The 18,957-nt window shown below is 49.6% G+C and overlaps 1 protein-coding gene across 6 annotated transcripts; it reads left to right on the plus strand.

Annotated features, from left to right (window-relative positions):
- The first annotated feature begins 755 nt into the window (after positions 1-755).
- Positions 756-18,043, plus strand: Tmprss5 (transmembrane serine protease 5). Of its 6 annotated transcripts, XM_045145841.1 has the most exons (14): positions 758-911; positions 2,953-3,016; positions 6,175-6,277; positions 6,579-6,677; positions 7,015-7,137; positions 8,861-8,996; positions 9,207-9,320; positions 11,746-11,789; positions 12,402-12,564; positions 13,445-13,623; positions 15,434-15,532; positions 15,992-16,134; positions 16,395-16,547; positions 17,417-18,043. In XM_045145841.1, exons 3-14 carry the CDS (start codon positions 6,202-6,204, stop codon positions 17,450-17,452), a joined length of 1,365 nt encoding a protein of 454 aa, XP_045001776.1. In that variant the 5' UTR covers positions 758-911; positions 2,953-3,016; positions 6,175-6,201; the 3' UTR covers positions 17,453-18,043. The 6 variants fall into 6 exon arrangements, with proteins under 6 accessions (XP_045001779.1, XP_045001776.1, XP_045001778.1 ...); XM_045145843.1 differs by lacking the exon at positions 2,953-3,016 and having other exon boundaries at positions 759-911; positions 15,992-16,023; XM_045145839.1 differs by lacking the exon at positions 2,953-3,016 and having other exon boundaries at positions 764-911.
- The last annotated feature ends 914 nt before the right edge of the window (positions 18,044-18,957 follow it).

Below are 18,957 nucleotides of genomic sequence, written 5' to 3' on the forward strand. Positions count from 1 at the left end.
CCTGGATCCTTAGGCTTCACAGTCTTAACTGCTAAGCCATCTCTCCAGCCCAAGTCTGTGTTCTTGAACTGGTTCACCTGAGACGCATGGGAGAAGAGGAAGCCCCTAGCCCTTCTCTTCCCTGACACTGTCCTGCTTTCTTGTCTAAATAGATTCATGTCTCGGGTCTGTTGAGCCCAGATGGATCACCTTGAACTTGGAAGCTAGATAGCACTAAGGGCTCGTGTAGCAACTGGCTCCTAGGTCAACAGGTTGGAGAGGCTCCATTTCTTGTCCGTGAGGTGACAGGTGCTGCCCTAAGGGGAAAGGTGACCAAGGCTCATTCCCTCACCAACTCCAATGTGGTGACAGCCCCAGACTGCTGGAAAAGCCAGCCCACAGAGAGGGAGCTGTGATCCGGAGGGCTTAGAAACATTACAACAGCGTTAGTATCAGTCTCTCCAACGCAGCCCTGTCAGCAAGAAGGGGGAATTGTGCTAGCGTGCATGAGGCACACTTTTTGGCACAAGGGACCTGGTTGCTAAGCAATAGTAGTCTGCCTCCCCTACTCACCATAACCTTTTTTTTTTTCTCTCTCTCCTTTTCTGAGCTTCCAGTTAGCAGATGGAAGGGTTGGGGCTGCCCAGTGCAGCCTAGCCCAGCCCTTGGCCCCCTTTCCTATAACAAGGGGCCTATTCATAGGATCTGAGCAGAGTTCATTGTCTCTCTGGTGTGTGTGTGTGTGTGTGTGTGTGTGTGTGTGTGTGTGTGTGTGTGTAGGGAGGATAAGAGGGAGGGGCCATATGTGAACAGGGAGACTTCATCGTGCAGCAAAGCTGGCTGGGCTATTGAGTCAGTTCATACATGAGGACAGGAGCAGCATCCTTCCTGGCAGACCCCGAAGCTCCACATCAATGCCATTGAGCCACATGGTAAGGCTGCCCCTCTGTGCCATTTCTGGTCGCCCCTGTCCTGCCCTTGGAATTCTAGGCTGGGGAATGAGCTTCCTTAGGCAGCTCTGGTGCACGGGCTGGAGGACAGGGGGCACAATGCATCCAGCATGCTTTCCAGAAACCATCTTTCATTCTCTTCTCTTGTCCTCCTGGGCCTGGTGAAGTGCTTTGCATATATGGGTATTGAGCAAATCATTACAGGAACTCCCACTCTCATGGGCGTGGTGGCACACGCCTTTAATCCCAGCACTGGGGAGGCAGGGATAGGAGGATCGTTGTCAGTTTAAGGCCAGCCTGGGAATACAGAGTTAGTGCCATGTCAGCCTGGGCTAGAGTGAGACTCTACCTTGAAAAAAAATGAACTCCCACTTTGAAAGAACACCTTACCATTAAAGCCCCTGTTTTTAAAATTTATTTATTTATTTATTTGAGAGAGAAAGAGGGGGAAAAGGGTGGAGAGAGAGAGAGAGAGAGAGAGAGAGAGAGAGAGAGAGAGCAAGCGAGCACATTAGGGCCTCTAGCTGCTGCAAACTCCAGACACATGTGCCATCTTGTGCATCTGGCTTACATGGGTCCTGGGGAATCGAACCTTGGTCCTTTGGCTTTGCAGGCAAGCACTTAACTACTAAGCCATCTCTCCAGCCCCAAAGCCCTGCTTTTAGGCCACCACAAAAGCTTGGGCAGATGAGTTTTGAGGTAGGACAGTGCCTGAGGTGAGGCTAATTTGTCTAGAGGTTGGTCTTGAAGCCTGGCTCTCTGGATATTGAGACAAGAAGAAAGACTGGGTATGTCTTGACATTTATTTTAGATCAAGTTCTGCATTTCTACTTGAAGGGGTATCAGCTGAAGAAAAATGCTTTCCCCAAATTAGAAACCTAAACCTCAACAAACCCTATGGCCACTTCCTTGCTTTCTCCTCCATTCTCCTCCTGTCCTTCAGTCTTATTGGTTGTGCCCAATGAAGGTCACCTCTAGGCATGGAGGGAGTGAATGTGGAATGTCACAAACTGGGAGAAGCCAGACCTACTTCTGGTGGGAGGCCCAGTCCTACAAGCTCCTGGCTGTGCCTGGTGGAGGGTAGGGAGGCAGGTAGTACCTCCCTCAACAGGAAGGGGTGGGTTGTTGCCACATGTGCTAGCTGAACTGATGACATAGGCTCCACAGGTCCAGGGAAACAAATGTCAGGCAGCTTGGAGGGACCTGTTCTGGGTGAATCTGATAGATGCTTTCCTTACCTGGGCCAGAGGGTCAGGAAAGCCAGTTCAGTGGGACAAAAAGGCAGGGATGGGGAGACATTCCATGAAACACATGAAAATCACATCTAATCATGTTAAATTGTTTATATCTATGTCCAACAAGTATATATATGTGTGTGTGTTTTTAAAGAAAATCACATCTAAGACAACACTGTTTGGAGTCAGTATTTTCGGCTTTTGTAATCACTGGGGACAATCTTACACATTGATGGGGAAAGGTGGTCTGCTGGGAACATGTATGCCGTTCCATTTTTGTCTTTTTTCCCCTTTTATTTATTTATGAGAGAGAGAGAGAGAGAGAGAGAGAGAGAGAGAGAGAGAGAGAGAGGGAGAGAGGGAGAGAGAATGAGTGTGCCAGGGTTCTAGCCATTGCAAACTAACTCTAGATATGCATCTGGCTTATGTGGGTACTGGGGAATCAAACCTGGGTCCTTAGGTTTCACAGGCAAGTACCTTCACTGTTAGCTCAATTTTTGTCTTTTTTTTTTTTTTTTTTTTTTGAAATGGGGTCTCACTATGTAGTATGGAACTTGTCTCTACCTCAGTCTCCTGAGAACCACCACACTGGGCTAGAGTTATTCCAATTTTAAGGACTCTTACTATAAATTTCTCGAGGATGGATTTATGGCTTACATACATTCCTTAGTAATATCATGATAGTTAACCTGTGCCTTGTGTTTTATAATTTATGCCATTTCAATCCTATGTTCCTGTCTTCCTCCCTTCCTTCCACGGACTTTACCTGAATTGCCCTTTTGTGCCAGGCTCTGAGATACACAGGCCAGTTGGGAAGGAGAGATCAAGAAGAGAGCAGTATATAGGACCACAGTAAGTTCTGTATGTTGAGAAAAACTCCCTGGAGATGTAACTTCCATACTGAGTCTGGGTCAGTAGGTCAGGTACATGGGGAAAGGGACAGGAGGTGCAAAGTCTCTGTGTTGTGCCCTAGGGAGCTGCAGAGGGCTGTGCATGGAGTTGAGGCTGGCAGTGAGGATGGAGAGGTGAGGAAAGGATGATCACAGGGCCCTGGGAGCCATGTCATGGAGCCATGGGGTATCAGTCAATTTCTTGTTGCTGGCACAAAATGTCTGGCAAAAATCAGTTTAAAGGGAGAAGGGTTGATTTTAGCTCACGGCTTCAGGTCATGGTCCACCATGGCAGGGGAACGCACGGTGGCAGGAACTGGTCAGTCAGTCCACAGTGAGGAGGCAGAGCCGTGGATGCTGCTGCGCAGCCAGCTCTCTCCTTTTTATATACTTCAGGACCCCTCCCCAGGCCAAGAATTGAGCTGCCCACAGTTAAGAGGGGTGTGTTTACACCTTAATTAACCTAATCTGCATAATCCCTCACAGGTGATTTTAAATCCTGTTAAATTGACATTCAGTATGAACCATCACTTATGGGTTGGCCCTGAGGCTGCAAAGGATTGACAGATATTTTAAAGGTTGGCTCTCCAAGCTCATATTTATATATCAGAAAGATTTCTCTGGCTCTGTAACAAAGAATAATGGAAGAAGACAAGACCCCAGGAGAGAGTTGGGTGTGGTGGCTCACAACTATAATCCCAGTGTTTAGGAAGCTGAGGTAGGAGGATAATCAAGAGTTCAAAGCCAATCCCAGCAGAAGCAGAAGTAGGAGGATCACAATGAGTTCAAGGACACCCTGGGACTACAGAGTGAATTCCAAGGCAGCCTGAGCTAGAGTGAGACCCTACCTTGAAAAACCAAAAAAAAAAAAAAAAAAAAAAAAGCCAGGCTGGAGAGATGGCTTAGCGGTTAATGCATTTGCCTGCAAAGCCAAATGATCTCTGTTTGGTTCTCCAGGACCCATATTAGCCAGATGCACAAGGGGGCACAAGCATCTGGAGTCGGTTTTCAGTGGCTGAAGGCCTGGGCTAGAATAACTTCCAGGCCAGTCTGGGCCAGAGTGAGATCCTGCTTCAAAAAATAAAATAAGGGCTGGAGAGATTTCTCAGTGGTTAATGGCAAATCCTTGCAAATCCTGATGACAGGGGTTTAGCTCCCCAGTAAATACATGTGTAAAGCCAAATGCACAACATGGCACACACATCTGGACATTTTCAGCATCAGGGGGCGTTGGTGCACCCATGTATTCAATTTCTTTCTCTGTCACTCTTAAATGAAATAAAAAAAACAAAACAAAAAAGTTACGGGGGAGGGAAGTTATTCACTAAGAAGAAAAGTTGGGCTGGAGAAATGGCTTAGCTGTTAAGGAGCTTGCCTATGAACTCAGGTTCAATTCTCTAGTACCCAATTAAGCCAGATGCACAAGGTGGCACAAGGATGCATGCGGAGTTTGGTTGCAGTGGCTAGAGGCCTTGGCACACCTATTCTCTTTCTGCCTTTGCCTCTTTCTTTCAAACAAATAAAATATATTTTTAAAAAAGCAGCAGAAGTTAATACTTGTATTTTATGAATGCAAAAACTAAAATTTAGAGAGATGGCCCAAGTTGTCCAAGTTCACATGGTAAGTTGTAGACCTAGCTTTGAGCCATCAAGAGCTTTTCTAAGAAATTATGTTTTTTTTTTTTTTAAATTTTATTTATTTATTTATTTGAGAGTGACAGACACAGAGAGAAAGACAGATAGAGGGAGAGAGAGAGAATGGGCGCGCCAGGGCTTCCAGCCTCTGCAAACGAACTCCAGACGCGTGCGCCCCCTTGTGCATCTGGCTAACGTGGGACCTGGGGAACCGAGCCTCGAACCGGGGTCCTTAGGCTTCACAGGCAAGTGCTTAACTGCTAAGCCATCTCTCCAGCCCCAGAAATTATGTTTTATTACTTATCATGGATCAACAACTTTAGACATATATGTGAATTATTTCACCCTATGCTCTCTTTAATATATGTATGTGTGCATGTTTGTGTGTGGAGCCATTGGTCAAACCTTGGGTATCATTCTTAGTAATTCCACCTACCTCCTTTCAGACAGGGACTCTCACTGGCCTGGAGAAAAGCAGTTAGGCTAGACTAGCTGGCCAGTGAATCACAGGGATCCTCCTGTCTCTGTCTTCCCATCACTGGGATTATAGGTGGGGGTACTTTACATGGGGACCAGGAATTAAGCTCAGGTCTTCATGCTTTCTTCTCATCCCCCATTCTAAGCTTTCCTACCACTGTGTCTTTGCTTAATCAATCCTCTTTTCCTGGTCTACCCAGTGCCTAATAGATGTGTATCAGCTCAAAGCACCTGTCTTAGAGGCTACCCCATCCACAAAGTCTTCCTGGTGTTGTTGGTGAGAAGTCATCTTTCTCTCTCTCTTTTTTTTTAAATGCCAGTGGTACTTTTAGTTAAACCTTTCTTAACATGTCCCACTTTGTTTATATGACTTATCTTTCAGCCAAAGTTCTTTTTTGTTATTTATTTGTTTACTTCATATAAACTATAACAGGATATTCTCTTTTATCCCCTCAACCCAGCTCCTGTTACCCTGGAGGCCCTCCTCAGTGGGGTTATTGTATTCACTGTGGGGTCATGAAGGCCTCAGTCAGATAAGAATTCTTTGGGGCAAAGGTGGGTTGGTCCATCTTGATTTATCCTAAACTCCCTACTACAAAGTCCTCTGTAGTGCCTGTGCACTTGGTCTAAATAATATTTGCTGAATGAATAAATAGTGCGTGGGTGTGGGAGAGGGGCACTTCTTCTGAGATAGGAAGAGATGAAGGAACGTGGGGTCAGATGTGGGAGGACCTCAGCAGGTGCCTTTGATGCCATGGGAGGCAGGAGGAGGGATGATTAATAAAGAGCATGGCTTTGGAGTGGGCCAAGTCTGGACTCCAGTCTTCATTCTGCTACTCTAGCCATGTGAGAGCGAGATGGGTGTGGTTAAGGGGTCCCAAGGTGTATAGAGGTTGGCAGGTGGCAGTGGGGACAGGCATGAGATTAGAGATTGGAACACGACCAGGGTTGGGTCTTCTTTCAGCAACTAGCGTGAAGATGCCAGGTATCTAATAATGATTTCTCTAGGGTCAGACACTGGATGACCAAGGCCCTATGGAGTCTCAGTGCTCAGAGGAGGGCTCACACCCTGGAATCTTTACAGCAGAGCTGGGAGACCAGCCACAACTTAGTAGGTCACCCTGGGCGGCCGGGGAGGGACAGGTTGGGGCTGTGAAAGGTTATCTTCCTATGTCCCTTATCCTATCTTTGAGTTCTAGTATATTGAAAGCAAGGATCCTGTCATCCTGTACCCCTGCTTGCTCAGTTTCCCTGTTGGATCTGTGGACTTCAAGGATATGAGCCTTGCCCTGCCCATTCTGGGTTCATGGAGAGAGGAAGGGCTCTTGTTGGAGCTCAGTGGAGCCCTCTTGGTTGGCTAAGGCTCACTTGCAAAAGCAGGGGACCTAGACAACCTTTTGACTCCCCCACAGTCTCTCCATCTGGGTGCTGGTACTGCCTGCGACGCGGATGTGTGGTGCTTGGAGCCCTGGGGCTGCTGGCTGGAGCGAGTGTCGGCTCATGGTTTCTAGGTCAGTGTGGGGTCCTTCTGTCGGAAGAGGGGTGAAGGGCAGGGTCTGGGAGTAGCTGGAAGGCAGAAACAGACCCTAAGCAGTCATTATGGGTATGGACGAGGACCTCCCTCGTCTATGCTGTATAGAGAGCAAAGGGACAAGGGTGGAGCAGTCAGAGGGATTTAGGTGTCACACAGGGAACCCTTCAGTCCTGTCATCGAGTAGATGATCCAGGCTGGGCCTTGTCAGACTCTCTCCAGAAGTCATTCCCAATGTCACAGAGCCAGCCAGGCAGACAGACAGCACCTCTCCTCTCCTCATAGCTTGGCTGAGGTCTGTGTACGCCTCCCTGCAGTTCTGTACCTGTGGCCAGCTGCCTTCCCGCCAATTTCTGGGACCCTGCAGGAAGAGGAGATGACTCTGAACTGCTCAGGGGCCAGTAGTGAGGAAGGCCTGCTTCCTTCGCTTCCCAAAGCAGGTAGGAATTTTTCTCTTTTTAATTTTTTTTTTTTCTGAGGTAGGGTCCCACTCTAGCCCCAGGCTGACCCAGAATTCATTATGTAGTCTCAGGGTGGCCTCGAACTCACGGCAAGTGCTGAGATTAAAGGCGTGTGCCACCATGTCCAGCTTTAAAATTAAAAAAAATTTTTTATTTAGGGCTGGAGAGATGGTTTAGTGGTTAAGGTGCTTGCCTGTAAAGCCTAAGGATCCATGTTTGACTCGCCAGTACCCACGTAAGCCAGATGCACAAGATGGCACATGTGTCTGGAGTTTGTAATGGCTGGAGGCCCTAGAGTACCCATTCTATCTATCTACCTCCTTCTCTCTCTCCCTCCCAAATAAATTAAATATTTAAAAAATTCTGGGAGCCGGGCGTGGTGGCACATGCCTTTAATCCCAGCACTCGGGAGGCAGAGGTAGGAGGATCACCATGAGTTCAAGGCCACCCTGAGACTACAGAGTTAATTCCAGATCAGCCTGGAGCAGAGTGAGACCCTACCTCGAAAAACAAAAACAAAAAACAAAAACAAAACAAAAAAATTCTGGGTCTGGAGAGATGGCTCAGCATTTAAAGCACTTGCTGCAAAGCTTAAAGACCCAGGTTCAATTTCCCAGTACCCACATTAAACCAGATGCACAAAGTGGTGCATGTGTCTGGATTTTGTTGCAGTGCCCATGCTCTGTGTGTGTCTCTCTTCTCTCTCTCTCTCTGTTTGCAAATAAAAATATTTAAAATAAACCACAATAAAAATTATTTATTTCTTTGCAAGTGAGTAGAGAAAGAGAGAGGAGACAGACAGAGAGAATGGGCGTGCCAGGGCCCCTGCCACTGCAGAGATGCCTGTGCCACTTTGTGTATCTGACTTTTATGTGGGTACTGGGGAATTGAACCTGGGTCATCAGGCTTTGTAGGCGACTGCCTTAACCACTGAACCATCTCTCCAGCCCTTCTTTAAAAGGTTTTTTTTTTTTTTTTTTTTTTTAATTGAATTAGGGTCTCATTCTAGCTCAGGATGACCTGGAACTCACTCTGTAGTCCCAGGCTGGCCTTGAGCTCACCTTGATCCTTCCACCTTTGCCTCCTGAGTGCTAGGATTAAAGGTGTGTGCCACTAGGCCTGGCAGGTATGCGCACACACGCACGTGGGCGTGTGTGTGTGTGTGTGTGTGTGTGTGTGTGTGGTGTAGGTACATGAACATGTGTGTGTATATGTGTGTGTGTGTGTGTGTGGTGGGGGTGCATGAACATGTGTGTGTATGTGTTCACACATGTGGCGGCCAAATATGGATATTGGGCTTCTTCCTTGATTACCCCCCACTTTGTTTACTGGTTGGGTCGCTCACTTGAGCTGAGCGCTCTTCAATTCCACAAGTCTGGCTGGCCAGCTTGGCCTGCAGCTCCCTCTATCTCCTGAGGACTGGAATTGCAGGCAGACCACCACACCTACCCAGCATTTACATGGGCTGCAGGGATCCAAACTTCAGCGCTCATGTTTGCAAGGCATGTGATTTATCCACGGAACCATCTCCCCAGGCACTAGAGTATCCTTCAAAGCATGTGGCTGAAATACAGTGGAAATCACAGATAGGAGTGTAGATTATTTTTAAGACTGGCCAGACACCTCAGAGAGCAAGGGTTCTGTTCTTGTCCCATGTCTGTCCCTGCAGCAGGTGGGATGTAGTCTTCCACTGCGGTTTCAGTGTCTTTCAGAATAAACAGGGAAGACTTCTTGCTGGAAGTGAAGGTGAGGTCTTGGCCAGACTGGCTCCTCGTCTGCCATGAGGGCTGGAACCCTGCCCTGGGGGCACGCATCTGCCGGAGTCTTGGGCATCTCAGGTAACAGGAACTGGACCTGGAGGGCTGGATCGGTGGTGGTGGTGGTGGTGGCATGGACTGGAGTTGGAAATATAACTCTCCGAAGTCATTACCACAGTCTTGCTTGCTCACCACACGGGTTGGCCAAGAGTCTCATGTCTAATTGGAATCTCTCATGCTGTGGTTTAAAGATGACTTCCTCCTCCTGTTGTGTTCTCTTCCTCTGCCAAGACTCACTCAGCACAAGGCTGTGAACCTGTCTGACATCAAGATCATCAGCTCCCAGAAGTTTGCTCAGCTGTCTGCCAGACTGGGAGGCCTTCTGGAGGAGGTGTGGCAGCCCAGGTAGGGTCTCTGAGGAGGTTGGATGAACACTAGGCAGTCCAGAAAGATCTTCTTGGTGGTAAGGGCAAGGTCAATGTAAGGGGATGGGCAGATAAAACTGTTTTCTAGTTATAAGTCACAAACCCAGTTCCCATGAGCCATGCCATATGTTATTTGCTCCACACAAGAAACACAAGCTTGTGGGCTGGAGATGAAGCTCAGTTGATGGAATGCTTGCCTACCATGTGCAAAATGCTAGGTTCAACCCCTAGCACTGCGTAAGCATAAATTGGGTGTGATGGCACACACTTATAATCCCAATAATCAGGAGGCGGAGGCAGGAGGATCAGGAGTTTCAGGTCATCCTTGGCTTCATAGACCAGCCTGGGATATATGAGGCCCTGTCTTAAAAAAAAAAAAAAAAAAAAAAAAACAAAGTTGTTATCGTCACAAGATTTTTTTTGTTTTTGTTTTTGTTTTTCAAGGTAGGGTCTCACTTTAGCTCAGGCTAACCAGGAACTCACTCTATTGCACAGGCTGGCCTCAGACTCTCAGTGACCTTCCTATATCTGCTTCCTGAGTGCTGGGATTAAAGATGTGCGCCACCATGCCTGGCTTGTCACAAGGGTTTTGAATGGTCCTCTTATTCCCTTTGTATTAGCTTTACATTGTTATGGCCAAGGGAAGAATGCTTCATTTTGTTTTACCCTTTCGGAAGGTTTGGTCCACGGCGGCTTGGCCTCATGCTCTGACATCATCACAGTGATGGGATTGTGCACAGAAGGAGGTTGTTTTATGTGGACAGAAATGAAAGAGGGAGAGAGACAGGAAGGAATAAACATCTGGGAAAAGCTTCAGCACTCAAGGCCATGACTCCAGTGGCATGCTTCTTCCAGCTAGACTCCACCTCGTGAAGTTTCCAGAACGTCCAAAAATAATGCCAACAGTGGGGACCAAGTGTTCTCCACTTGGCCTGTGGGAGACATGTCACACAGAAGCCTTAATACCCTTTACATGTGGGAAACTGAGACTCGATGAAGTGAAGTTCATGTCTTATTCAAGGCCGTGCAACCAATAATCAGTCAAGTCTAGAAACAAGAAACAAGGCTCCTGTTTCCAAGCTGGTGTGTGTGTGGGGTCTCTTGATGCTGGTAGAGTTTAGCGGATAATCCTGGTGATTCAGGTGGTTGATTTGTTCTGACTAGGAGCTGGTTGAGGCCTTGAGAATATCCAAAAGAAGAGGGCTCAGGGGCTGGGCCGATGGCTCAGAAGTAGGAGCATTTTCTGTACAAGCATGAAGACTTAAATACGACCCCTATGTAAGCTGGGTGTGGCCGCAGGCGCCTGTAACTGCAGCGCTGAGGGAGGCAGAGACAGGAGGCTTGCTGGAGCCTTCTGGACAGACATTCTAACAACAACAGAAACAAACAAAGTGAAAGTCTGACTTCAGCTCCAGGTTCAATGAGAGACAGTGTCAGGGAAACAGATCAAGAGTGATACTTGAGGACACTTGATAGCCTTGTCTGGTCTCAGTAACCTGTACACGGGGTCATCACATTGGCAGACATGCCCTGCATATAGAACACATACACACACACACCCCAAAACAGAAGAAGGACAAGGTCTCTGAATGGAGCAGGCCCCTCTACATACTCTGCATGAGGCCAAGTGTCTGTGGCCCAAGCTGCGTGGCCTTTGTCCCGCTCCTGTGTCCTTAGGCTGGCCAGCGCCTCTGCGGCCTGTGCACATCATCGCTGCCTGGCGGCCCTCTCATCTTTGGCTCTGCTGCTCATCCGAACCGTCCTCTCAAGCTCCTCTTGCCCAGCCCTATCCTTAGGAACACAAGTGGCATGGGGAGGCCCTGGCTAAGTCCTGTAGAAACCACATGGATCAAGCAGTGGGCTGTTGGAGGGAAAAGGCAAGAAAGAGGAGTGTTTTGATCGAAAGGGAATTGAGGCTTTATCTTAAAAGAAAGGGAGGACAGAGGGGGGGAACAAGAAGGTGAGTACACAGTCCCTTAGAGAAAGATCCCGAGACAGAGAAGAGACTGGGCTTGGGAGGAGCCACTTCGGCTACTCGTTGACCCATTGAACACCTATTTATTCAGGGCATTTAGTGAAAACAACTCACATTTCTCATCTATAAACTCTCTGTTATAAATTTGGACCCTCCCCAAACTGATCTGCCAGGACCACGAACACGTTTGGTTTCTCCCTGGGAGCGGGGACGGACTCCGATGGGCGCTGCTGCCTTGAGGGCTGGTAATGGGAGAGGCCTAGGTGTTTGGGTGAGATGGGGAGAAAATGGTGCCACCTTAAGGTTAACCACCGCCTTAAGAACCTTAGACAGACTTTCACCAGCCCCCGTCCCCACTCTCCATGTCCCTGGGTACGTGTGGGCTGCGGGTGGCGCTGCGCAGCTGCTGGAGGGCATCTCTGTTTTGCAGGGACAACTGCATTTCCGGCCGAATTGTTTCCCTCAAATGCTCTGGTGAGTCATGTCTTGGACTCAGGACGGTGGCCTCTGGGGGAGGCCGCTGCCCTGAATGTGCGAGAGCTCTCTGCAGAGGCTCAGTTGGGTCTGTGTGGGTAGAGGGGAGGTCTTTGCCATCCGCCCATCTGTCTGCTGGTCTCCTAGCAGAGACTGCCGGTCCAAATACAGCCCTTTCAGGTCGGCCATGCACCGATGCTCTCCTCACTTCACTACCGCCGCTCCCTTTCCCTTCCTTCTGCAAAGTCCCAAATGTAGAATTATAACTGGCTGCTGAGCAACCTCTTAGCAGCTTTGAAAGACTAAGGGTGGGTGGTGAATACAGGCAATGGGAAACAATCTATGGGTTCTTTCACCCAGCTTCCCATGCATCTGTCCACCTATTATTCATCAGTCCTTCTTCCTGACATTTTGCCACCTCCTATGGGATGGGCATTAGGGCTCCATATACCCTTCAGGCATGGTCCCTGCTGTGCCCACAGGCTGAGGTCACCAACACACTAGCTTCCTGTCTCCCTATATAGGACCAGGGATAATTAAAGAGAACCGCCTATACTGGCTGTCTGCACTCGACACATTCTTCCTTCCTGTTCTTCCCTTCTGTGTTGGCAGAATGTGGGGAAAGGCCGGTGGCTTCCCGGATAGTTGGTGGGCAGGCTGTGGCTCCTGGGCGCTGGCCATGGCAAGCTAGCGTGGCCCTTGGCTCCCGGCACACATGTGGAGGCTCTGTGCTGGCCCCCCACTGGGTGGTCACTGCTGCCCATTGCATGTATAGGTAAGTTAAGTGGGGTGGAGAGTGAGAGCCTTAGTCACCTCTTCTGTTGGACTGTTGCTATGTTCTGCATCAAATGTCCATACTCACCTGTCCCCACGTGAGTGATGGTGATGTCCCTGTCCAGTGCCCAGTTCCGCTCTGTGAGAGTGGCAGTAATAACACAAAGATTTATTGCTTAGGAAGTTTAAAAAAATGTTTTGCATTCGCAGCACTCTGTGCTTCTTAATGTTTATCACCACTGTAATTGGATCATTTTCCATGTAATTACTTGTTGAATGCCTTTCTTCCCCTTTAGACCACAGGCTGTACTGGAACAGGGACTCTCCGTCTTGTTGACCCCGAGTGTCTTGTAAATTTCTCCTCCGTGGTGCCCCCAGGACCTAGAGCCGTCCCGGGGATGTGATAGGTGCTCAATAAATGTTAGGTGTGTGGGGTGTATGAATGGATGGGCAATGGATGAACGAGCTCTTGGCGGCAGGCAGAGCAGACAGTGTGATCTCTACTTCACAGTGAGGAAACAGGCTGGCAGAAGGGTGAGGCTCCCTCAGGATGGTTCTTACACAGTTAGTGGAGAGACAGGACTGAGGGGAGTTTCTTGGTGACACTTACAAAGCCCTTCCGCATTTGCTATAAAAACTGGAGGGGGGTTATGTAGGAGAGAGAGTGGTGGTAGCAGACGACCAGTAATATTTCATTTCTCCTCTGGGCTCCTACTGCATGCCCAGCTGATGGAAGTGACACTGCGAGGCATGGTCCTTGGGTTTCAGGAGCTCTTAAGTTTGTGACATGGACCCACGAATGACTTCCCTAGCCAGCCTCCTCCACCCATCAGCCTCCTCTGCCCCTTCTTCCCCGAGCTCACTAGGGCCCCTGTGTGCAGTTTCAGGCTGTCTCGCCTGTCCAGTTGGCGGGTTCACACAGGGCTGGTGAGCCACAGCGCTGTCCAGCCGCACCAAGGGGCCATGGTGGAGAAGATCATCCCCCACCCTTTCTACAGTGCCCAGAACCACGACTACGATGTTGCTCTTCTGAGGCTCAGGACACCACTCAACTTCTCAGGTGAGACCCTGGCTTTGGCACAAGCAGGCTGGGGCTGCTGTGGCAAGGCAGCAGGGACCGGTGGGAGAAGAGGCAAGCTGGTCCAGAAGGCTTTCTCCCAGCTCTGTGAACCTTAGAACTTTCTGTCCATGGGGACATTCTCTGGAACCTGAAATTGCAGAGTAGTCTTGTGCACACATGTGTGATGTGCATGCTTGTGTATGTGTGTGCAGGCTCATGTGCATATGCACCCATGTACATGTGGCGTCAGAGGTTACCATTGGGTGTCTTCTCCCTGCTGAGGTGATCTTCTTTTTCTCCTCCTTCTTCTTTCTTTCTTTCTTTTTTTTTTTTTCCAAGGTAAGGTCTCACTCTAGCTCAGGCTGACCTGGAATTCACTATGTAGTCTCAGGGTGGCCTTGAACTCACAGCGATCCTCCTACCTCTGCCTCCCAAGTGCTGGGATTAAAGGTGTGTGCCACCACACCCAGCTTTTGAGGTGATCTTCTGCAGGGTCTCCCTAGAGATTGCTGATTCAGCTGGCCTGACTAGCTCCAGGGACCCCTGTTTCTGCCTCCCAAGCATGGGATCACAAGCGGGCTGCCACACCTGCCTGGCGTGGGCGCTGGGGATCTGATCGCAGGTTCTCATGCTTGCGTGGCCAGTACTTTACTCACAGTGTCTCCCCAGCACCATGAGCTCTATAAGACTCTTGGGAAGAAAGATCCATGCCCTTTTCATGGAGGGGCTGGGGACAGGATTTGCTTTGACATCCAAAGAAGAGCTTCCCAGATGTCTTATTCACAAATAGCCTTCTCCACCCTTGTTCCTAGGTAGGCCTTGGATCCCAGCCACTTTGTGACATGCGATAGTTAAAGAAATTTCTCTGATTTAGCCAAATACTCTTTGTCTCAACCACTAGTAACGACTGTGACAGGCAGATGAACGGGGTATATACCAGCAAGAACACTAAAGTTTAGAGAAGGAACCTCCTGCTACATCACCGGCCCAACAAGGGTGGCTCTGGGCTGCAGCTGTCTCAGCCGTTGCCCTTCCTGACAACCGTACACACCCACAGAAACACACGCATGCACACGCTCAGGCCCACGCACACAGACGCACACCCATCCACATGTGCACTCGCCTACGCAGACTCACACGCTTTTACTCTCATGAACAGGTGCTCACATTACACACTCACAGGCACACTCCCACACCCACGCACACTCTCATGCACTCAACATTCCTCCCACCAACACCCCTAGTCCCATATTCCTCAAACAGTAGCCTTTGCCATATGCGGTTTACAAATCTGATCACACATGTGAACTGTTGCTGAACAGTTAGCCTGTCTAAATTGACTTAAATAAGGATATTTAAAAGGGACCACTATGTATCCGGAGAACCTGTACTACCCTACTAAATACATAGCAAGCACGAAGAACTGTCATTCGACTCCACTCACTGCATGGGTCATACACTTCTGGAAATACTTTACCAAGATGGACAGTGGGGAAAAGCACAACTGGATGTAGCTGGAAGCTGGGTTCCCAGGGCCTGAAGGACGTTCATTCTCCCTTTGGTCCCCAGATGGGGGCTGGGCAGAAAGTGCACTACTTACCTCTAGAGGGCGCCACGCACCCTGCAGTTTGAACACTGTCCTCCCTGTCCAAGAGGGGCCAGAGCCCAGCCTGTCCCGCTGGCTAGGAAGCCTGGTGATGGAGGTCAGGCCCCAACATTTTTGAGAAGGGGCCGAGGAGGACCTTCGCCCAGGCTCTGCAGGAGGGAAGCTGAGCCTGAGTGAGGACCAGAAGCATGGGCCTCTCTGCAGACACCGTGGGCGCCGTGTGCCTGCCGGCTGAGGAACAGCATCTCCCGAGGGGCTTGCAGTGCTGGGTGTCTGGCTGGGGCCACACCGACCCCAGCCATAGTGAGTCAGCCCCCGGGGCCTTCGGTGAAAGGGGTGGGGTAGAGGGAGGCATCCTTCTCCAAGGTGGGGCACCTCCGCTTCCCCTAGCCACATAGCAGTGCCCGTGCTCTTTCTTCCTGGCGTCATCCTTTTCTAGGCCTGGGGACCCAGTCTCCTCTGCCTGGGTATTTCTGGGGTGAATAAACTACTGGACATTTCCCCAAAGCCCTGGCCCTTTCACTCCCCTTCTTCTGGTCCCAGGAGTGCCACGACATCTGTATTTCGTGTATGTGTGAGCCTTGTTCCTCCACTCCTCATTCCCGTCCTAACATGTGGTAGACTACCCTGTCTCCTTGCCCAGGTCCACAGCCCCTGTACTGGGTTCTCCTCTCTGGGACGCCATAGCTGTGGGACCTCTGACTCCTCCTCTCATTGCTGTGCCTTTGTGGCCTAGTTGGCGCCTTTCTCTGTCTCTCACAGCCCACAGCTCGGACATGCTGCAGGACACAGTGGTACCCCTGCTCAGTACCCAGCTCTGTAACAGCTCATGCATGTACAGTGGAGGCCTCACACACCGCATGCTGTGTGCCGGCTACCTGGACGGGAGGGCTGATGCGTGCCAGGTGTGACCATGGTGGAGGGAGGAGACATGGGACCTGCTGTCGCTTGACCATTAATCTGCACATGTCAGCGGTCCCCGGCCTCCCTGGGACCAGTGAGGAGACCTGGTGCTGAGGGTTTGCAGAGGGTTAGAGCAGCTGGCATCCCAGTAGGAGGCGGGAGAGGCCTGGAACAAGAGCCCGGCCCTCATGGCAGTCTGGTACCCCTCCATCACAAAGGTCTGATGAGCTTTTCTTTGTGTCTGCATGCTTGTATCTTTCAGGGAGACAGCGGGGGTCCCCTGGTGTGCCCCGATGAGGGAACATGGCATCTGGTGGGGGTAGTCAGCTGGGGTCGTGGCTGCGCAGAGCCCAATCATCCAGGAGTCTATGCCAAGGTAGCGGAGTTCCTGGACTGGATCCATGACACGGTTCAGGTGAGTGCAGGGCAGGTTTCTAAAGGACCAGCTTTGGGACACAGCCAGCTCACCCCTCAGCCTGGGTCCTGCTCAGGCCTGGAGATGGGACCAGGGAACTTTTTCCAAAGTAAGATGAGAAAGAAGGGAGGGTTGCACATTGAATCCACTGGATTTCTAGCCATTTAAGCCCTAACTGGGGAAGCGTGGCCTTGAATTCGTAGCCTAGTGGGGTAGTTCTTGGGTAACCTTGGCAAATTCCTGTTCTTGGTAAACCTGCGTCTCCTGGTCCTAATTACCCTGGCTGTGCTCTGTGGGGGCTGTGGCAAGTGTGGGAGAAAGCCCTGTGCAGAGACCTCATTCTAGGCTCGGTGAATGATCCACAGTGTAATGATTGACCCGTTAGCCTCATTCCTTCCTGGTCTCTAAAACAGATACTAGTGGCTGCATTGCCTACTCTGCAGAGAGAGCTCAGCATTTAGCAGTTTGGATTCCACATCTCATTGAATTCTGTGTGACTATAGACTTCAGTGGGAGGGCCAAGCATGATAATGTATATTAAAACAGCTTATATGTATTGAGTATGCTTTCAAAATGATGGTAATGAAAAGTATCTTTCTCTGAGTTTGGATGCAAGAGCTGGTAGTACATAAAACATTAGAATTTACGGGGATACATGTCCCACACAATAGCTAGAGCAGCAGATATCTGTAGGTCCATTTATAGAAGTGGACGTCCGGGCTCTGGATGGCTTACTGACGTGTTCATGTGAAAGCCACTTGGTGGGTGTGGGGCAGAACCACACTGTGCATGTACCATCTTTCTCCTTTGGCTCAGGACTCCCTGCTCTTTTTTTCCTATTATTATTATTTTTTTCCTCCGCCCACCAGCCTCATGTCTCCTGGGCTCTCTGGCAGGTCCACTAGCTGGAGGAAAAGCAGCCGCCTCCGCTGATGTAGTAGAAGATGTGGATCTCCTACCACCACACACAGGACCGTCCCCACCACAGGCCAACGGCTGGCCCACTGGATCTCTACCTTCAGGCTCTCACCTTAGTCCCTCTTTCTCAGCATACACGATCCATGACAGGAGAGAGGCTGGGACTGGGTGGGGGAATGGTGGAGGAGCTGGATGAAGACTGGGAGGGAGGAGAGACCGAAGAGACTGCTGGAGGCATCTGGGAGCTTGCCACATACATTTACTGGGAGGGTGTGTGGTGCCTATAGTCTGGCTTTCTTCCTGGGGCCCTCAGGAGAGTTCATGGCCTCCCTAGAGTATCTCCTTGCTCAGGAGCTCCTGGGCAGATGGGATCGATGCTGGGCCAGTTCAGGCGAAGCCCATGGCAGTCAGATCCTCCTCACTGCCCCGCGCATCCTGTTCTGATCTGGCTTTGGGGGTCTTGCACGAGGCAGGGGACTGTCAGACAAGGAGGCTGTAGTTGGACTAGAGCACTGGTTTTATAATGATGGCTCTGTGAACTGGTCAAAAGTGTTCTGACATTAAATTGAAGTCATGTATGATCTTGGTCCAGTTTTTTTCTCTTTGCTTTTCTCATTGTTATGATAAGATATTTGAAAAGAGTAAATTAAGGAAGGAAGGGTTTATTTTGTCTTACGTTGTGAGGGTAGAAAACATCATGGTGGGGAAGGCATGGCAGCAGGAGTGTGAGACAGCAACCCCACTGCAACCACAGTCAGGAATCAGAGTGATGAATACTGGAGCTCAGCTCACATCCTCCTTTTCATTCAGTCTTGGGAGCCCAGCCCATGGGGTAGTGCCATCTACCTTCAGGGTGGGTCTTCCCTCCCCTGTTAACTCTTTCTGGACACCCTTATAGACACCTAACAGGTATGTCTCCTAGGTGATTCTAAATCCAGTCAAGTCAACACTGAAGATAACTGTCACACACTTTATGGGATTGAAATACAATACAATTTTCTTCCTTTGCATGCTTCTTAAAACTTTGGTGCTGACTCTAACTCATCAGCCCTAGAATTTCGGCACCTACCTATTTAGTTCTTTAGAATAGTTAAATCTCCATGTCCTGATCTTCAGTGAAAAGCCCCAGCTGTCCCGGGGCTCTGAGGCTTCCTTTGTGTCTGAGAACTTCAGTCAGGGCTCTACTAGGAGAGTCTGGCTTCCCCACCTGGCCCAGCTCTGCCTCATAGCACTGGCATGGACAGTGAACTCTTTGGCTTGGTGTGATTCCTTTCTGAGTTTATGCTCACTTAGCATTTTTCTGGTGAAGCCTCTCTCTTACTTTCTTGTCTCTAGCAATTAAAATGCAATTGCCATCTTGTTTCCAAAAAACTGCAATGAATTTTTTATGGTGCTTACCCAAGGAAATGCAATTAGCACTTAGCAATAACAGAACTTGTGAGTTTATCAGCACATTTGTCCAGGAGTTGTCCAAATGATTATCCTTCCTAGA

The sequence above is a fragment of the Jaculus jaculus genome, chromosome 3 (genome assembly GCF_020740685.1).
Source record: "Jaculus jaculus isolate mJacJac1 chromosome 3, mJacJac1.mat.Y.cur, whole genome shotgun sequence".
Classification (NCBI taxonomy): Eukaryota; Metazoa; Chordata; class Mammalia; order Rodentia; family Dipodidae; genus Jaculus; species Jaculus jaculus.

Bases quoted from the DNA above. Each gene is read 5' to 3' on its own strand.
- Tmprss5 (XM_045145839.1), top strand. The intron at 8,997-9,206 runs GTAACAGGAACT...TCCTCTGCCAAG, and splicing joins CGGAGTCTTGGGCATCTCAG to ACTCACTCAGCACAAGGCTG. The intron at 16,135-16,394 runs GTGTGACCATGG...TGTATCTTTCAG, and splicing joins GGAGGGCTGATGCGTGCCAG to GGAGACAGCGGGGGTCCCCT.